An 18,432-nucleotide genomic window follows, 5' to 3' on the forward strand; every position below is an offset into this window, starting at 1 on the left:
ACGTCACTACAAAGGCTCTTGGTCAGGAAAACACCAACTAGATCAAGAGTTCTTGACCTTGATCCATATATGAATTTTGGGGATGTGTAACTTCTTGGTATTGAAGGTTCATACATGTGAATTGTGTGTGGGTGTGTGTACACTTGGCAGGAAATGCTGATTTTTCTAGACTAGGGTCCATACCTCTCATTTAATTCTCATGATGGAGCATATTCCCCAGAAGATTAAAAATCAATGATTTCAGACCAGGGTTCAGCAAACTACAGCCTGCAAACCAAATCCAGCCTGTTCTTACAAAGTTTTCTTAGAATACAGCCACACTCAGGTGTTTATGTGGCTACTTTCACACTATAACAGTAGAGACGAAAAGATGCAACAACAACAAAAAACACCGTATGGTTTATCAAGCCTAAAGTATTTGCTGTCTGGCTCTTTACAGACAAAGATGCTTACCCTCAATTTAGACAATTTTTTTAAAAGATTTTATTTATTTATTCGTAAGACACACACAGAGAGACAGGCAGAGACATAGGCAAAGGGAGAAGCAGGCTCCATGCAGGAAGCCCGACGTGGGACTCGATCCTGGGTCTCCAGGATCATGCCCTGGGCTGAAGGCAGCGCTAAACCACCGAGCCACCAGGGCTGACCTAGACAATTTTTTTTAAAGGCTTTATTTATTTGTGAGAGAGAGAGAATATGAGAGAGAGAGAGAGTATGAGCAGGGGGGTGGGGTAGAGGGAGAGGGAGAAGCAGACTCCCCGCTGAGCAGGAAGCCTATCCTGGGGCTCTATCCTGAGATGATATGACCTGAGCTGAAGGTAGACACTTAACCCACTGAGCCACCCAGGCACCTCTGGACAATATTTTTTAGAACCATCCACTACAATTGAGTGCTTGTTGCTAATAATTCATCACCACAAACTAAAAGTGAGCAAGTAATTTTAGAATCAAAGTTTACCTTGCCCTAACTGGCAACCTCATAGATTAGTTAACGTGCTACAGGCTGGCCCTTTCTCCTTCTGTCCTCCTTGGAAGTCTGCTAGACCAGGGAGTGGCTGAGAGAGACCAGCTAGAATTTTTCCAAAATGCTTCCAAAAAGCTGCAGGCATCTTAGGCCCAGCTTCTTTTGCAAACTGTGAGAGAAGAGATAGTTAAGCAAGAGAATTAACATCACTCTAAATAATTCAAATGGAGTCCTGCTGCTGGCTTCAGCCCAAAGATGAGAAATTATATAATTAGCTGCAGCAGATTTAAAAGACTATATAAAATATGCTAATGCTCTCACAATGTTAAGGCAAAGCTGCAGAAACAACACCATATATTAACTAGCTTATAGGAGCAGTCCAAATAAAAAGAAACATCCTAAGGGTATTTTAAAAATAACGATATCTCTCAATTTGATGGAATACCATTCTTGGGTTGCAAAATAGGTGAAGAAAAAGTTTAATTCCACTTTAAAACATATTTTAAGTAGCACATATCCACGTTCAGTGCATTTTTTTAATTAAAAGTATATTGGTTTTTAAATCATTAAATCAAAAATATTTTTTTGTGTGTTTTTCGCTGTTGATATTGTTTGGATAGTTCTCATCATTCTGTTATATTTGCTGGCAGATCAGCTTATGTACATGGGCTTTAACTGTGCATGTGCAGAGAACAAAGCAGGCAGATACCATAGCAAATATGACAACGCATGAACCCCAAGCTATGCAGCCCTATTCTGTGTCAGTGTCTTCCACACTGAAACCTAAAGAATAGTATGCTTGACCTAAACTTGCAGTTTCTTTATAAAGTGAGGTATCTGGAGCTGGGAGAGAGAGCTGAAAAAAGTAACAGTCTCTTAGCCAGAGGGGAAGAAATACTTGCAAACCTAATCTTAATGTCAGGGAACCTCAAGTCTTATCCTCCTCAAGAGTGCATCATCACATGCTTGAAGTCTAAGTCTTCCTCTTTGGGTTGCTACACGGACTTCATGTGGTTTTTCAATCTCATTTATTAAAGTGCTGCTGCCTACCGTGGACAGCCTCTTTGCATGAGTTAGCCATTTGTGGTGAAAGTTTTTTTTATCATAAATTGGCATCTCTCATATTCACTAATATATTGTTCAGATAAATATTTTTAAATAGCTCAAAATAAAGATCTAAAATCTGTTCCACTTTAATCAAGAGATGAGGGTTTCTAAGCACCACCCCCAGAATAATGGTAATACCACATCGTAGCATTTGTCCATTACATTACAGCTTTGCATGTGATTTTCTTTTTTTTTTTTTAAGATTTTATTTATTCATGATAGTCACACAGAGAGAGACAGAGAGGCAGAGACACAGGCAGAGGGAGAAGCAGGCTCCACGCAGGGAGCCCGAGTGGGAGTCGATCTGGGTCTCCAGGATCACACCCCGGGCCAAAGGCAGGCGCCAAACTGCTGCGCCACCCAGGGATCCCTGCATGTGATTTTCAACCACATCATCTCATTTAATCCTCCTGGCAACTTGTTCTGATTGGTACTACTTTTGTCTCCATTTTGCCAGTGGACAACTGACTTAGGGAGGGTTAGTACTTTGTTCAGGATTACTCAGGTGATAAGAGCAGGACCCTCCTTCTCCAAGGGTGGAGTTCTCTTGAAGATGCATTTTAGGCAAGGCTTTGCCCTGACTGATGAACTGATGCAACCTCACACAATAGAAACCCAGGACTGGACATCAGCAACCTGGCTTCGAGACTCTCTCAGCTCTAACACTAGCATGCTGGTTGACTTAGGGCAGTCAACTTAACTCCCCTCTGCTTCCTCACATATGAAATGGAAGAACTGAACAAAACACTCCCTGAAGTTCTTTCAACCCTAACAACTGGGAATTTTACTGAGCAAAAGTAATCCAGTTCCCAAATGATCTATCTGAAGGGAATGTACACAGTGTGAAATACCAAGTACACTCAACAAGAAGATGAAAGAGATTTTTGTACTATGCACATTTTTAGATGATTCATGCCACAAGTCCCTCTCAATTAGCACATTTCACCAAAAGCTGACTATCCACACAGTTATTAAAACATTTCTATGATCCTTATACAGAAATTGACTTTTGAGATGGAAGGGTCAAGTGAGAGGGGTCAGTCTGTCCCTTCTGGATTGGAGCTAGTCATTTTGCCTTTCTCTGTGTGCAAAGGTCCAAGGTCTTATCAAAAAAACTTATCAAAAAAAACTTATCAAAGTTCATTGTTTTTGTTACTTTGTTTTCTCCTCATTATAAGTGGTTAGTATGTTTATCATTACCTAATTAGCATGATGTTTTCTGAGATCTTGACAGGGTCCGTGTTGTATAGAAAAATGTGTCTGAGATTGAGCCCTGTATTGGGCTCTTCACTTAGGAGGGAATCTGCTTCTCTGTCTACCTTTTCCCCTCCCCCTCCTCATGTGCACTCTCTCTCTCTCTCTCTCTCTTCCCCCCCCCCCACAAATAAATAAAATCTTAAAAAAATAATTTAAAAAATGTGTTTGTTTTCTTCCTGGGTTCCTAGGAGGTAGCTTCTAAGCCCTTGGAATTTCCCAAGTGATAGGAATATCCATGTCATTTATGGCAGGTCCCCTGAGTCACATCTGAGTTTAAGCTAATGAGATGACCCAAGATGGGGGGTTGGTCATATCAAACCAACCAACTATGTGATGGGAGGTGGGGTGGGCTCTGAGCTGCATGATAACCACATGACCTCCTACGAGTGGGAGAGCTACAGACTGAATGAGTCAATCAACCAGACTTATAGTAATGAATCCCCAATAAAATCTGTATATCGAACTCAGTAGAGCTTCCTGGTTGGTGAACACATTACAGTGCCAGGAGGGTGACATGTCCTGATTCCCCAGGGATACAGCATGGAAGCTCTCCCTCTGGGATCCTCCCATATCTTGCCCTCTGTGTCGCTTCATTTGGCTGGTCCTGGTTGTATCTTTTATAATAAAATTATAATCATTGCCAAAGCACAGCAATGTCCTGAGTTCTGTGAGTTATTCTACCAGACTATTAAACCTGAGGGGAGTATGGTGGTAACCTCTGAATTTTAGCCAGTTGGTTAGAAGTGTGAGTGGCCTGGGGACCCCTGAATTGGCAGCTAGCATCTGAAATTCGGGTGGTCTTGCTGGGGACTATGCCCTTAACCCGGGAAGTATGTGCTAACTCAAGGTAGTTAGTGTCAGAGTTGCAGTGCAGCGCTACAGCCCGCCTGCCACTACAGAGCTCTACTAGGCTGTACATCAGGCACCTGCCCACCTAAGGCTGCTTGCACTGTTACCTTAGCCTGGAACACTCTTCCTCTGGGATCTTCACAGCTGGCTCCATCACCTCCTTCAAGCCTTTGCTCAAATGCTACCTTCTTACTGAAGTCTCCTCCAACTGCCTTACAACTGCACCGCCACCCCCCCCACATCCCACCCACCCTCCTTTCTTCCCTACTTCATTCTCCTTCCTACCACTTATTTTCTGATACATTATGTAATTTGCTTACGATTCTGCTTATTAAATATCTTCCTTTCCTAATAAGCTTCACGTGGGCAAGAATTTTCCTATCTTTGGTTCACTGTTAAATGTGTGGTGCTCAGAACAATGCCTGGCACATAATATTCACCAAATATTAGCCAAATTGGGTAGAATCTATACCTATATGCACACACACACGTGTATTATAAGTGATACAATAAATTGAATTCATGCTAATCATCTATAAACTCTGCTACGTAATATATTAAGCTACCCTGATTTCCACATTTCAAAAACCCATTCCATATGGGAAGATTTTATATCTCACTTAAGGAAGAAGGAACAGCAGTACTGATTTTCCCATAGGTTTTTAAAAACTAATCATAATGTAAATTATCTTCTGACTTCTAATATTATCCTTAGAATAATTCTATTGAAAGGCTATTAAGTATGAAATGAACACAAAAAAAGGTATTAAGACATAAGTTTAGCTAAGGTGACACAAAGATTGAGAGGCAAATCTATAAAAGAAGAAATTTTGTGTTCTCCAGAGCTAATAAAGTCAAAAGCTTAATAACCTCAGTTTTCAATAGTTGGGCAGGAGCTCTGTGGTCCTACCAGTGAGATGTCCCAGTTATCATATCGATGGGATGCCCTGCAAGCAAACAAAAGGCAGTGACTGAATTAGTTGGCCCTAGTGCACCTTCACAGTGAAACTAACTGCAGAGCTTGATTCTGTCTTTGATCAGGATGATACCAGTTTCACCCCGACCTCCTGACAGCGGTTTGCCTTTACTCACTACCCTCCGCTAAGCTTACAAGATGTGGCTTCTTTCAATTCCATTGCCTGCACTCCTTGATAAGGCTGCTGGTTTTGTTTGGCTTTGTTCTGATTATTTGATTAAGATTCATATGAATTCAGACAAATTCTTATTCAGATCTGTTTTAGGTCTCCAAGAAAAGTTGGACTTAGGATTTCACAGTGATTCTGCCTATTGAAACATGAAGCTAAGTCACCCACACAACCGTTTTTTTTTTTTTTTTTTTTTTTTTTTACTAAAAGCTTTATCCATTTGTTTATTTTTCCAGAGCTATCTCAAAAAAAAAAATCTAGCTTTAGGCAGCAGAGAATCATATAACATCAGTATCTATTTTATTTTAGTTACTCACAACACTTACGATAATGGAAATCTAGAGAGACAACCTTTAGCCACCCACATACCAAATTATTACTCAAATTTGGAACTAGATTTTGGAATTACCTTCACATCAAGTCTTTTTCCACAATAATACTCACTTCATTGGCTTTCCCTGAGTAGATATTTAACTTTCCAAGGACTTCTTTGTTTAAACCCCAAGAATGCCTGCCACATAGTAGGCTCTTAACTTGTGCTTGGTATGGGGAATTGAACACGCAGATTGCAGAGGCACACAAACCTCAGTGCATATGCCTTGTGGCCGCACGGTAAGAGGAAGGTCCTATCTGTACCCTCCTGTATTCGGGGGCATAGGACAAAATAGGATCAGTGCATAGGACAAAAGAACATGTGTTGTCCTCCTCTATGGCACTGCTCCCCTGCTGCAGAAAGAGACTAGCCCTGCCAAAGCTGGACATTGGGCCTGAGGCTGCCCTACCTTTGCCGTCCCTGAGGACACACATAAAGATTATTATAGCTTTTCCTTTCTTTTTCTTTTGGCCTGAGAGCTTTCAGGCAGCTATGCTACTGGTCTTTTTAGCTAGAGAGGTCCCTAGTAGCATAACTTAGTTGGGAAGAGTAAGGACCTGGAAATCAGAGAGATCTTATTTCAACTCTGTCCTCTGCAATTATTTATCCTCAGGCAGAATTTGGATGCCTAAGGCTCTAAAGTGGCCAGAATTAATGACTAAAATGACTAAGGTGCTCTCTGGCACGAATACAAATTAAAGTGCTGGATGGAGGTTCAGCTATGCAATGAAACAAGTAGAATGTGGCTTGACATCACATCAGAAAGCCCCAGAGAGTTCAGGTGATCGCAAGCTAACCATGAGCCCATATGGCTTGGCTGGTACTTAAAGAAACCATGATTACATTTTGGCTGCATTTGAACACATTTGATGCCTTTATTAAATAAGCTTATATTCTCTATGCTATTTGAAGCCTTCAAGGAGTACTGCATTCAGCTCTGGGTTTATTTTGAGGAGGATATTGCTGACCAAAGTATTCAGAGAAAAGTAATCAGGAGAGCAGGGTGGTCTTAAGAGAAACAGTTGAAGAAATCTTCCTAACAGATCTGGAAAAACCAGCTCTTGGGAAGTGTAGAGCCTCATTCTTCAAGCATCTACAAGGCTGACAGGTGGAGGAGATCCCTTCTGTATCTACTGACTCAGCTAACATATCTTGGGCTTCTACGACATTCAGAGCACTGTGATAAGTGCTGTGGGATACAGAAATTAGTGATACAGAGGACACTGGGTATGTGACCTTAAGCAGTTTCTTAACTCGTTTTAACTTGGGGTTTTTTATTTGTAAAGCAACACTGCAGAGTTTTTCTGAGGGTTAAATGAGATAAATATCTGTAAAAAGAATGAGAACTCAGTAATTGAAGGAAACCACCAAGATAGGGGAAGGCAACTTTTCAACTGGATTTCAAAGGGCAAAAGGGAGTTTGCTGGGTAGTGATGGGGAAAAGGAAGAAGAACATTCCAGGTTGATGAGTATGAGCAGGGACGGAGATACTGAAAATAAATGGCTTTCGGGAGACCAGCAAATAGTACTGTGTGGGTGGAGTACAAAGGAGGGATAAAGCAATGAGAAGGCTGGAAAGATACAACAAACCTAGAATGACATGCCAAGGAGTCTCTGGGCATCAAGTGAAGGAGTCAAGTGAATACAGGAAGCTCAACCTGTGTACAAACACATGATTATACAATTGAAGACTGAAACCAGGAAAACAAATTAAAACGTCACTGTTAAGAGTCTAAGCAAGAGATTATGAGGCAATGGCCTAAAATAATGGTGGTGGCATTGAAAGCAGGTGACAAAACGTGGGATACGAGGAGTAAAAAGGTGAGGAGCAAGTAAACGACAACTCCATGTGTTAAAGGAGAATGTTGATGCCATGAACTAATACAGGAGACACAGAAGAACAGATAAAGTTGACTCGGAAGATGATGAGGTCAGTTGTGGGATAACACTGGATTTCAAGTGGCTGTGGAATAACCATAAGGAAATCCATACCAGCAATTTGGAAATACGGTTCTGGAGTCCATGAGAGGAATCAGGGTCAGAGACAGAGATCTGAGAAGAGGTGTACTTAGTAAGAGTATATTGTCAAACATAAACAAACTTGGGTTTGAACTCTGCCTCCAGCACTAACTAGCTGTGTGGCCTTGGACAAATTATTTATCATCAAAGCTTTAATTTCCTTAATTGTAAAATTGGGAAAATTATACATACTTCAAAGACTTTGCTTATTGCATACCATCTGGTTGCCATTTGTCACCATCACTGTCTACCATAACCATCATTGCTGAAACCATTAAGGTAGATGAACTTGGCTAGGAATTGAAAGTAATTAAGAAGAAAAAAGGGTTGAAGAATGAATCTTCAGGAACAATTATTAAGGGATACATGGAAAAACAAACACGAAAGCAGCTCAGGAACAGTCAAGAAGGTAGGCAGAAGACCAGAACAGCAAAACACCATGAAGGACAAGAGGAGGATTTCAAGGAGGATATCCTCAGACACAAAGAAGTTGGGGAGGAAAAAGAAAAAAAGGGCATTGGATACAGTGATTTGAAGGTTATCCTTGTTTATGGAACTATTGTATATGTGGTGGGAGTGGAAGGCAGTCACAAATGAAATAGGATTCAAAATGGATTTTCACCCAGACTGTAAGGGGGTGTGTATCAGCTACCGAAGTGAATTTTAAGACTGATCACCTGCTAGAAATTTCAGAGTAGATATAAACCAATGACATGCCTTAGTTTTCTTAGCCATTTCAAAGGTAGAAAATGCTTAATGTTATCAGAGAGAGAGAATTTGTGAGAAGGACTTCTTTAGAGAGAGTTTTTCTATGAATTCCCTCATTCCAAAGGAGGGGAGATACTTCTCTTCATCTCAGTTAGGGCTTCACTGGGAGATCTGAAAATACTGGCCAGCATCATCTGCAGATGGAGGGGAATAACACACTGGTGTTGGAGTGTTTGGCTTTCCCTGGAGAACCACTGGCAGCAGAGTAAAGGAGGCTGGATTGCATTGGGTGGCCTTTTGTCGGGGGCGAGGCGGGGGGCAGGACGTGTGTGAGTGTATTGATGGATCTGAGAGTGTGAGTTGGCATGTGGCTCATTTAAATTCTTCCCAAGAGGATCATCTGAGGCCAACAGGGAGAGCTTTGGCAAACAAGAACTGAGGGAGAAACACCCAAAACTGGAAGAAACTGAACTGACCACATCAAAAAAGAAGAGTGGAATGTTCCCAATGAGAGTCCCTGAAGAACCCTAAAAACACCCATAAGCAGAGTTGGCTTAATATAACATCTGCTAGCCCTGACAGCCTGAAGCCATCTTACAATAGTGTGGTCATGTAAGGACTCCTCAACTCGCCTTTCTCATCACCCTGCTCTTCGCCACTCTTTTGTATTCTAGCCCTGAAAGGATCAAAAACAATAGGGAGGAGGTAAGTAAAAAAGGAGAACCCTACCCCTTTCTTTCAGAGAAAGGACTTATTACTTTGGGCCCTGGGTGGGTATGGAAAAAGGATTCCAATTTTGAATGACTATTGAATGGGGCTAGATATTTTCATTTCAGGACTGAGATGGTGATTTGTAGCTAGAAGAGTCCATAATTCTTTTTTAGTATCTTGGGAGAGAAGAGAAAAGTCTCGAGATTTGTGCCTCAGCATCATACAGTGGCAAAAGAAAAATCTGCACTACTATATAATTTTAAAAAGTTAGTAGAAGATAATTTTTTAATGAAAAAAACTCCCCTTAACACATTCTTATGTTTAAAAAGCGAATCAGGACGAGGACATGGAGGCCTCAAGGACAGTAGTTTAGCTTTGTTTTGTTTTGTTTTTTTGTAATTTTGCCTTTTAAAGCTGTTTGGCAGAGAAAGGGTGCTGTGGTTTGATAAGATGTTAGAGATGACTAAAGGCTGTTTGAGGAGAGGAGAAATTCAGTTGTGGCTGCAGGTTGAGGAGAAAGAGACAGCGAAGATAGGGTAAAATAACAGATTCACAAGAAGAGGAAAGGAACACTGATAAGGCAAGGTCACAAAGAAGAGGGAAGACAAAATCAAGAACTTTGCATTTGCCCTTAAAAAGAACTAGAGGCTCTTCTTCCTTTGAAACATGGAGGGGAGGGGTAGATACAGAGACATTTTGGTTTAGGAGGAAAGGCAAATAAAATAGTTTACAGTGAACCACTTTGATCATCCCAGTGGTCTACAACACAAGCTCATCTTCTGCAAATGAAGGCAGTGGGTTTTATTACCCTGAAGGACAGAACCAGGACCTCTGTGTACAAGCTAGGGAGAGATTAATTTGAGGCCCCAGTAAGAAAGAACTTATTAAAAAAAATCAGTGTTGGCACACAGTGGCCTTCAGATATAGTTGTAAACTGCAGAACAGAGGGTTTTAGCTGGGGATGGAGGAGCAGCTGTCTCAATGCGTGGGAGGGTCACCTGCACTAGACAAGGCAGTGGGCTGGTGGCCTCCAAGACTCCTTGTGTGCGCACTCATTGTCAATGTTAAACGTGTAGGGTATTTCCACATTAACGATTCAGGTATCACTGTAACTGAATGCAATAAATAGAAGGCGTGAGGACCAGAAGAGAAAGTGTAAAGGGAAGACTGCATGTGTTATGCAATGACTTGCCTTCCTAAGTAGAAAATCATCTATTCGTTGCAAAGGAACTAGCTTGGGCTGGAGTTAGAGCTTGTCTCCAAAGCATAATACTCTTTATGTCTCCATAGCTTGGCAGCTATGAAATTTGAAAATATCACTATGTTCTGGGGAACTTTGTATTTATGCATGAGTTGAAGTGTAGCTATGGTGGAGAAAGTCTCAGAACCCCTCTAGTTTTACCACTGCTAAGAGGTGAATGGGAACTTGCTGACAAGAGCAAAGCACATTACCAATGTACTCTTTGGAACTCAAAACAAACAAAACCCTTAAAACCCTCTAGTTCAAGCATCAGGCTGCATTCTATAAATCAATGCAGTCAAGATTATACTAGATTTCTGCAGGACAGTGAAATGTTGACAGCCATCAGGTTTTGTTTCGATTTTTTAAAAATAAGAACTATATGTTCCTAGAATTAACATTTATTGAAACAATAAAATATTCTAGCATGAAGTACTATGCATCTCAAAGAAATGTGCCCACAGATTCAATTTAAACTGGTCACATAATCCAATTAAAATTTAAATCTATAAAGAGAAGTCAGGATGTTGTGACCCCAATAGTCATTTCCCACAATATTTTCCCAAAGGAATAAAATACACTACAGCAATGAGTATCAAGCAATATTTTGAGTCAAAGTTGAGTACCAGAGATTCTTTGACATCTTTAGACATAAACAATATTAAAAGTCATATGATGTGTCACATTTCATATAAGTGTCAAGGCTGATAGTTGTTTGTGCCTAAACATACTACCTGGCACATGCTAAGTTAGCTTGGTCTATTGAATAAATGAATGGAAGCATGAAAGAATGAATGAATTTTGTTAGCAGTAGCTCAAAATCTACTCTGTGAGGAGGCCTGGTCTCTTTCCAGACTCTGAGGATTTTCCTGGTGTTCACAATGACCTTGTGGTTTCCCAACATCACCAGCCCCAGGACAGGATGGCAGGCCATCAAAATTGATGTGGACATTCATGCTGGGATCTCTGAACGTTATCTATTTGAAAAGTCTGACTGGCTCTAAATGTAGTTTGGTTTAATCTTCCAGAGATTCCCTCCAGAAAAGAATGGATATTTTCAAAGGTCCTTTCATTCCCTCTTACCTCCACCACAGGAATAAAAGTTGAGAGTAGGAAGAAAGCAATAGATAATAATTGCCTTTTGGTTCTAAAGAGCACCCAAAGCCAATCTTGGTGACATCTGCCTCCAATTAAGGGCAAATGAATCTACGTGGCTGAGTCCAGCTGCAATCCACTATGAGGGATATTTCAGCTGAGGTGTCATTCACTAACATCATTCACTAAGTAATAAGGAACACAGTTTTGAACGTGCTTTGACATTTATTATCTTATTTGAGGTCCATTACAACTCAGGAAAAAAAGGTGTTTCACAGAATAGGAAACAGGCTTGGAGATACAAAGACCACACAGCAAGTAGGCCATGGAGCTTGGACTACACCTGTCTTCTAACCCTACACCAGTCTGTTTTTACTATTCTAGGTTCTAACTCTATTTTCTTACCACCCAGAGTTGGGAAAAACACTCAGGGATCATTGCTTGGGGAATGGTGTCTAATGCAGCTTCTATCTCATCTCATTCAGGACATGGATCCCCGGAAATGGGTCATGATGGAGTATTTCTAGAAAAGTTTACCAAGTGGATTCTGGGCACCCAACACCAGGGGGCCCATAAGAGAAGCCAAGGATGTTCCTACTAGAGTCATATACACAAGAAGAACACCACACTCCAGACAGGTGTGTCTAGTACAGAGAGAAGCCGGACTGGCATTCCCCAGAAATAGGACATTATGCACACACATGCATGCACACGGACACACACACACACACACACACACACACAAACACGGTATTCTAAAAGTCTTAGTGCAGTTTTAAACTTTCATAACTTTGAAAGTATGAATGCTACCAACTTACAAAAATCATGTGAAAGGCCAATTATTTAAATGTTGTCTATTCTTCTATGCTATACTTATTAGAGTTCTACAATCTTTTGTGAATTTTGAAGAACGTTTTTAATTTTAACTTTTTGTTTCAGTCAACATTGCCATGTTCAGTCAGAGGTGCTGAAAGGTTTTATAATATATGACATGCCTACAATCCATACAGCAAATGAGCCATATCATACAAGAAACGTGCAACTAAAATCTTTGCGTGTTCTACTGTTAAAACTACATCACTCCAAACTAAGATTGTAGCACTGGCTTTCTTTTAAATTAAAAAAAAAAATACCTAAAACACTACTTTTTGTTAATACCAATTCAATCTTATCTTCTTGGATTCAGTTCATTCTGCTAAAATCCTTATGGATCCTTGTTTTCCTACCAGATGATTTCATCCACACACCATCAATGTTCTCAAATGGACATTTCTAGCCACACTAAACTATACAGAACCCACATCAGAACCCCATTGGCATGACTTTCAGCACATAGTCCCTTCTATCAGCATGACCTTATGGGCCAACTCTAATAGAGATTTCCTCCACACACTGACATCAATCTATAAATCAATACCTCTTGGACAAGACAGTTCTAGCAATTAAAAACACAATGACCTATGTCCTTCAGACCATATATTTTTATCTTAGTCAAAAGGATTTCAAGAGAAGTTCTGTCAAGTGTACCAACGCACTGCTCACATGATCTCACAGCATTCTTCTGACCTACCAGGTGAGTGACCCTACCTATGAAAGGTCAGACCAGGGGCCAGTCTTGTCACAGCTCTGTTGTCTATGTATTCTACTAATTAATATAAAGCTGTAATTGTACAAATTGAAAGACAGGTCAAAACAAACAAAAATGAGTTTACTTGTAACTCAAGTTCAAATAAAATCCAGACAGCTTCAAACATCTTTTTGTGGGTTGAATTGTGTTCTCACAAAAGATATACTGAAGTCCTAACCCTAGCACCTGTGAAGAACCTTATTTGGAAATAGGGTCTTTGCAGATGTAACCATGTTAAAATGAAGTCATACTGGATTAGGATGGACCTTAATCCAAAACTGGTGTCCTTACAAGAAGAGGACAATTTGGACACACAGAGAAGGCCTCATGAGGTTGGAGGCAGAGACTTGAGTAATGCTGCAGTAAGCCAAAGGATTCCAAGGACTGCCAACAATCACCAGGAACTAGGATTATAGCTTAAGGATTCTTACCCAGAGCCTTTGGAGGGAGCATGGATTTTCCTGTACCTGGAATTTGGACTTTTGGCCTCCAGAACTATTAGAGAATCAATTTCCGTTGTTGGAAGCCACCAACACTAATTTATGGTGTTTTGTTACAGCAGCCTTAGGAAACTAATAAAATATCTATGCAAAAATTTGTAAGTTTGAAGTAATGCCTATTAACATCAGAATCAAGAGTACTCAGGACTTGGTAAAAAGAGAGTGGGAGAGATATAACTAAATTCCTGAGCAGGTGGCAGGTCCAGCAGGGGTGAGGTAAATGGGTGAAGAGACCAGCCAAGCAAGTTTGGGGGTGTTGGTTTGAGGCTGGGGGACAGACAGAAAGTGATACCCCAGGACAGGCTCATCACCAAGGAGCTAACTGTCCCCCTGCCCAGGTGTGAGGTGGGCATTTCTCCACAAAATCCTGTCGCTTTTTAATGACAACAAAAATCACCAATTTGTCAGCTTATCATCAATATATAAGCAAAACTATGTTAAGCTTCCTGTCTCCAATTTGGCATTTCCCTTGCCTATGCTTCATCGTTCTAAATGAGACAGCAGCCCATGCAGGGGAAGGAGCTGTTGGCCTGTCTCTATATATAGTGCTGTATCCACCAATTTTCCAAGGTGCTAAGATTCCACTGATTGATGACGATATTGCTAAAATGGGTTACATTTTAAGATGGAAAAAGGAAGGCATTTTTTTTTTTTTTGGTTTTTCTTCCCATGTGAAAATTTAGGGGAAGAAGGATGCTCCCTCACAGTTTCTAATATTGATCCGGCTCCAATGTAGCCCATGAAATATAAGTCTATAATGGCAGGATTCCTCATTGGAGAGACCTTACTAGCGGTCTCCAGGAGCTTTCCCAGCAATAATTAGGGGGATGTATTATTGCTAATCCTGAGCACACCAGGAGCTGGGTTAATTTTGAAAGATAAAATAAAAGTGCTGCCTTGTGGCAAAAGGCCACTTCTTGATGCCATTAAATCAAGCCCAGCTCTGCTTGAGTATTAATTCTAAAGATGTCTGTACCCCCTGCTGATACTCCTTTTAGGAAGCTACTATGGAACAGGCCAAATGAAGCCTCAATGTGCAAATACCATTTAGCAAGTACAGATAAGCTGGGATAAATCATCTCAGAGCACTTAAAAAAAGATTCAAATTTTAATACATTAGCACTAGAACATGCTGTACAAGCAACAGGGAAATTGCAGTTGTCAATGTGTGAATTTAGTCTCAGAGTAAGTTCATCCAAGGAAGTAAAATCTCAATTTAGATTCTTTTTCTACCCCTTCCCCCAATCCGCGTGTTTCTCTTAGGATGGGGGAAGATACTGTTACTCAGCAAATGGATTTCACACCACAAAACGGTTAGGGTATATTCATCAGAGGTAAGAATGTGAAGTTCTCACTTTCTTACTGAAATAGTTTGAAGTGGTCTTTCAAAGTGCCAAACCATAAATGACGGGCGTGGTGTTTTGATGTATCATTATGCATGTATGTAGATAGATATCTATCTACCTATCTGCCAGCATTCTTTTTAATGAGAAAGGTTTCGAAAGATAAATCATGATGGGTTTTCTGGTATTTTTCTGTTGTATTTTCCAGAAAGCTTGTCTGCCCACTGTCACAGGGGAATGGGATGGGAATGGTCTGGTGTGAGAGCACAGTGTAAGAGAGGGAAAGCCCAGGACAGAGGCCTCACCAGGAGGGGTTAGGTTGGAGAGAGACCCCAAGTCCAACTGGAGGCTGGATAGAGACCTTGACAGCTCCCAGGTCAACAACACTGATTTGAAACTGAAGTGTATTCCAGTTGGAATTTGACAGGTTATTTTCTATCAAAGCAACAAACGAAACATTCATTTCAGAATGCATCTGTTCTTTCAGACTATTCTACCAGAAGCAGCTATTTTCTTTAAATTGAAAGTCAAGGCAGTTTATTTTTCTCAAAACTGTGCTGTCAGTTCCACCGCCTGACTCCTAACATTCTCTTGTTCTGTTACAGCAAAGCTTTCTCACCTTGTAGAAGGAAGGGGTGGGTGAGGGACAATCCTCCCTGAGGGCACCCTGTGCATGGTATATTTATATAAATCTTTGCCCCCAAAGGGCACATCAACCAGAGATAAAGATGGAATGTATTTAGAGAGAACTTATTTAGAGAGAAGGAAATATTTTCCAGTTAGTTTCTTTGAACCAAAATAACTTAAATCTCTTCAAATGACACTTCTGTCATATTATCTATCTGTCTATCTGTCTAACATATCATATCATATATGTACTTTCATTGGGAATTTGAAGTTCTTACAACTCAGGGGCAAATCTCTAATTCTTATCCCTCCCTATATATTCTAAGTCATTTTTAAATGATGAAATAAGGGATCCCTGGGTGGCGCAGCGGTTTGGCGCCTGCCTTTGGCCCAGGGTGCGATCCTGGAGACCCAGGATCGAATCCCACATCGGGCTCCCGGTGCATGGAGCCTGCTTCTCCCTCTGCCTGTGTCTCTGCCTCTCTCTCTGTTTCTGTGACTATCATAAATAAATAAATAAATAAAAATTAAAAAAAAATTAAAAAAAAATAAATGATGAAATAATTATACTACATTTAAATGCACAGAGATGATATGCATATATGTGTATTAATATAGACACTGTATGTGAATGTGCATCAGCAGTGGGAGAGCATGACCCTACCTCTCATCCCTTACCCTGTCTTGTCAGTGCTTAAGTATTTTCCATCCACTTCGTCAAAAGCTCACCAATTTGTTTCTGCATGCATTTAAGCAGAAAATTCATTACCACTTCAAAAAGCATTTCCAACTATCTGGTGTCTGAATTGTCCATAAATATGTAATATTTCCCTAATTAAATTAGATGTAATATGATTAAGGAGAGGTCTCTTTTGTCAGCGCAATAATCTTTACTGTGATGCTGTTAAGGTTCTGAAATGACTTACAGCATCAGAAAAAAATCATTCTTGAAGTCACAACCTTTTGCATTAACTTCCTGAGACACATCTTTCCCTCTTAATGGACTGTCTCTTCTTTATCTATTACAAACAATCACATTTCAATTTGAATCGAAGGACACCACCTTCCTCTTTTTTGGTCCCTTACAGATGCTAATATAGACATACAAATTCCATAGTAGTTCAAGGAAAAAGGATGCCAGGCCACCGTCCTAGTTAGGAACCAGAGGAAGCTAGTGAAAGCTCTATCTAGAAACACACTCAATAACTTTATGATTACAAATCTCTCAACTACCTATGTTGACAAAAATAGATAATTAAAAATGTGCATCTTGGAAATCTGCATTTTGGTTTTCTATAAAGCATTGATTTAGTTATTAAATGATTATAAATTAGCCATTGGTGATTTTCTCTTCTGAATGATTTAACCTTTCCAATTATCATTTCATCTGTTTTCTATATAAAAAAAATCAAAGAAATTCGAGATATGGAAAAGACATGCTGGGTGAGGATCTGAAACTGATTTGGTAGCTTTGGGGTTGACATAATCTTGGCCTGGTGCAGCTCATTTTGGAAAGCTGCCTCAAATTTCCCCTGGTTTTGAACTTTTTTTTCCTTACCACTTTCATCTAGCAAGAAATCATCCTGGTAACGGAACTTCTCCGGTCCACATGCAATAAAAATGTCATCGTCACCAAAAAAGTCCTGAAGGCACATCACCTACAAGAGAAAAGCATGGCACTCAGCAAGGGGTCAGCAGAACAGCAATTACAACATTGCATCCCTGCAAGTAGACATCTGCATAAAGCCACTTCCCACGTCTAATGGAATCAACAGGACAGCTTTCTCTAGAGGAATTTCAAAAGAAGGTTTCCAGCATCTGTTACTAGTAAGAAACATGTTACATTTCAGTTGTGCAGGAAGACGGGATAAGGAAAGTAGAACCGGTAACTGTCACATTTATTACTTGACATGTCAATAGGCTATGAGGTAAGAACCCTTTATTTTTCACAATACAGTGGATGCAGCGACATGTGGGAAAGGAACACCCCTTTATTCATTTGAATGTAAGATTCCTCGAAAGCAATAAAAGCCAGCATAAGATTTTAACAACAAATATAGTATACATGCGGTGATCACTGTTTGGGGTAACTATTGAAAAAAATTATCTGTATCATAATATGCATTTAAGGATTCCGTTAGACCCATTCTACCTCTAGTTGAAACAAAAGTGAAAGTTCTCATAAAAGGAATGATCTTATTTCTAAGATTCAGATACAGAGACTGGGCAACAGTATGCTCACCACTCAAGTCATGCCAAACTTTAAAACTCCTGTGCTGTCCAGTTTCTCGTAGTTATGCAAAAGAAAAGTTTTATTTTATTTTATTTTTTTTAAAGGATGCACTTTATTTTTTTATTTTTATTTTTTTTATGATAGTCACAGCGCGCGAGAGAGAGAGAGGCAGAGACACAGGCAGAGGGAGAAGCAGGCTCCATGCATCAGGAGCCCGACGTGGGACTCGATCCCGGGTCGCCAGGATCGCGCCCTGGGCCAAAGGCAGGCGCTAAACCACTGCACCACCCAGGGATCCCCCAAAAGAAAAGTTTTAAAACAACCATTTGATATTTATTCAACTTATTCTCCAATAAGAACTTTAAGAGAGCTAAATGACCACAGTACCTGTGGTCAAAAGGAATAATTTCAAGCATACTACTTACTGTCTTTGGATGTGTGGTGCAATATTTTGTTTACAATATGTATGATGCCAACAGAAAGCACAGGGAACACTGCTGATTTCTATCCATTTTCAATTTCTTTTGCTTAGAGCACATTATGAAGCGGACAATTGAAGGTACCCATTCAGAGCTGCTAAAATAGACTTTTTAATAGCATTTTCCTTTGAATATCTGAGGCCCACAGACAAACC

At 40.2% G+C, this 18,432-nt stretch overlaps 1 protein-coding gene and 1 long non-coding RNA gene across 7 annotated transcripts in view; one reads left to right on the forward strand and one right to left on the reverse strand.

Annotated features, from left to right (window-relative positions):
- DCLK1 (doublecortin like kinase 1) overlaps window positions 1-18,432 on the reverse strand; it is a 335,386-nt gene that overhangs the window by 142,973 nt on the left and 173,981 nt on the right. For all 5 annotated transcript variants that reach the window (XM_055317266.1, XM_055317267.1, XM_055317265.1 and 2 more), the window contains exon 4: window positions 17,124-17,223. In XM_055317266.1, coding sequence (XP_055173241.1) covers window positions 17,124-17,223 — 100 coding nt within the window. The remainder of the gene's footprint in view (window positions 1-17,123; window positions 17,224-18,432) is intronic.
- LOC129504541 (uncharacterized) lies at window positions 9,011-17,214 on the forward strand. Of its 2 annotated transcripts, XR_008663379.1 has the most exons (4): window positions 9,011-9,127; window positions 11,954-12,106; window positions 12,960-13,041; window positions 17,137-17,214. It is a non-coding gene; the product is annotated as an uncharacterized LOC129504541 (long non-coding RNA). The 2 variants fall into 2 exon arrangements; XR_008663378.1 differs by having other exon boundaries at window positions 11,954-13,041.

The sequence above is a fragment of the Nyctereutes procyonoides genome, unplaced genomic scaffold (assembly GCF_905146905.1).
Source record: "Nyctereutes procyonoides isolate TBG_1078 unplaced genomic scaffold, NYPRO_anot_genome, whole genome shotgun sequence".
Taxonomy (NCBI): Eukaryota; Metazoa; Chordata; class Mammalia; order Carnivora; family Canidae; genus Nyctereutes; species Nyctereutes procyonoides.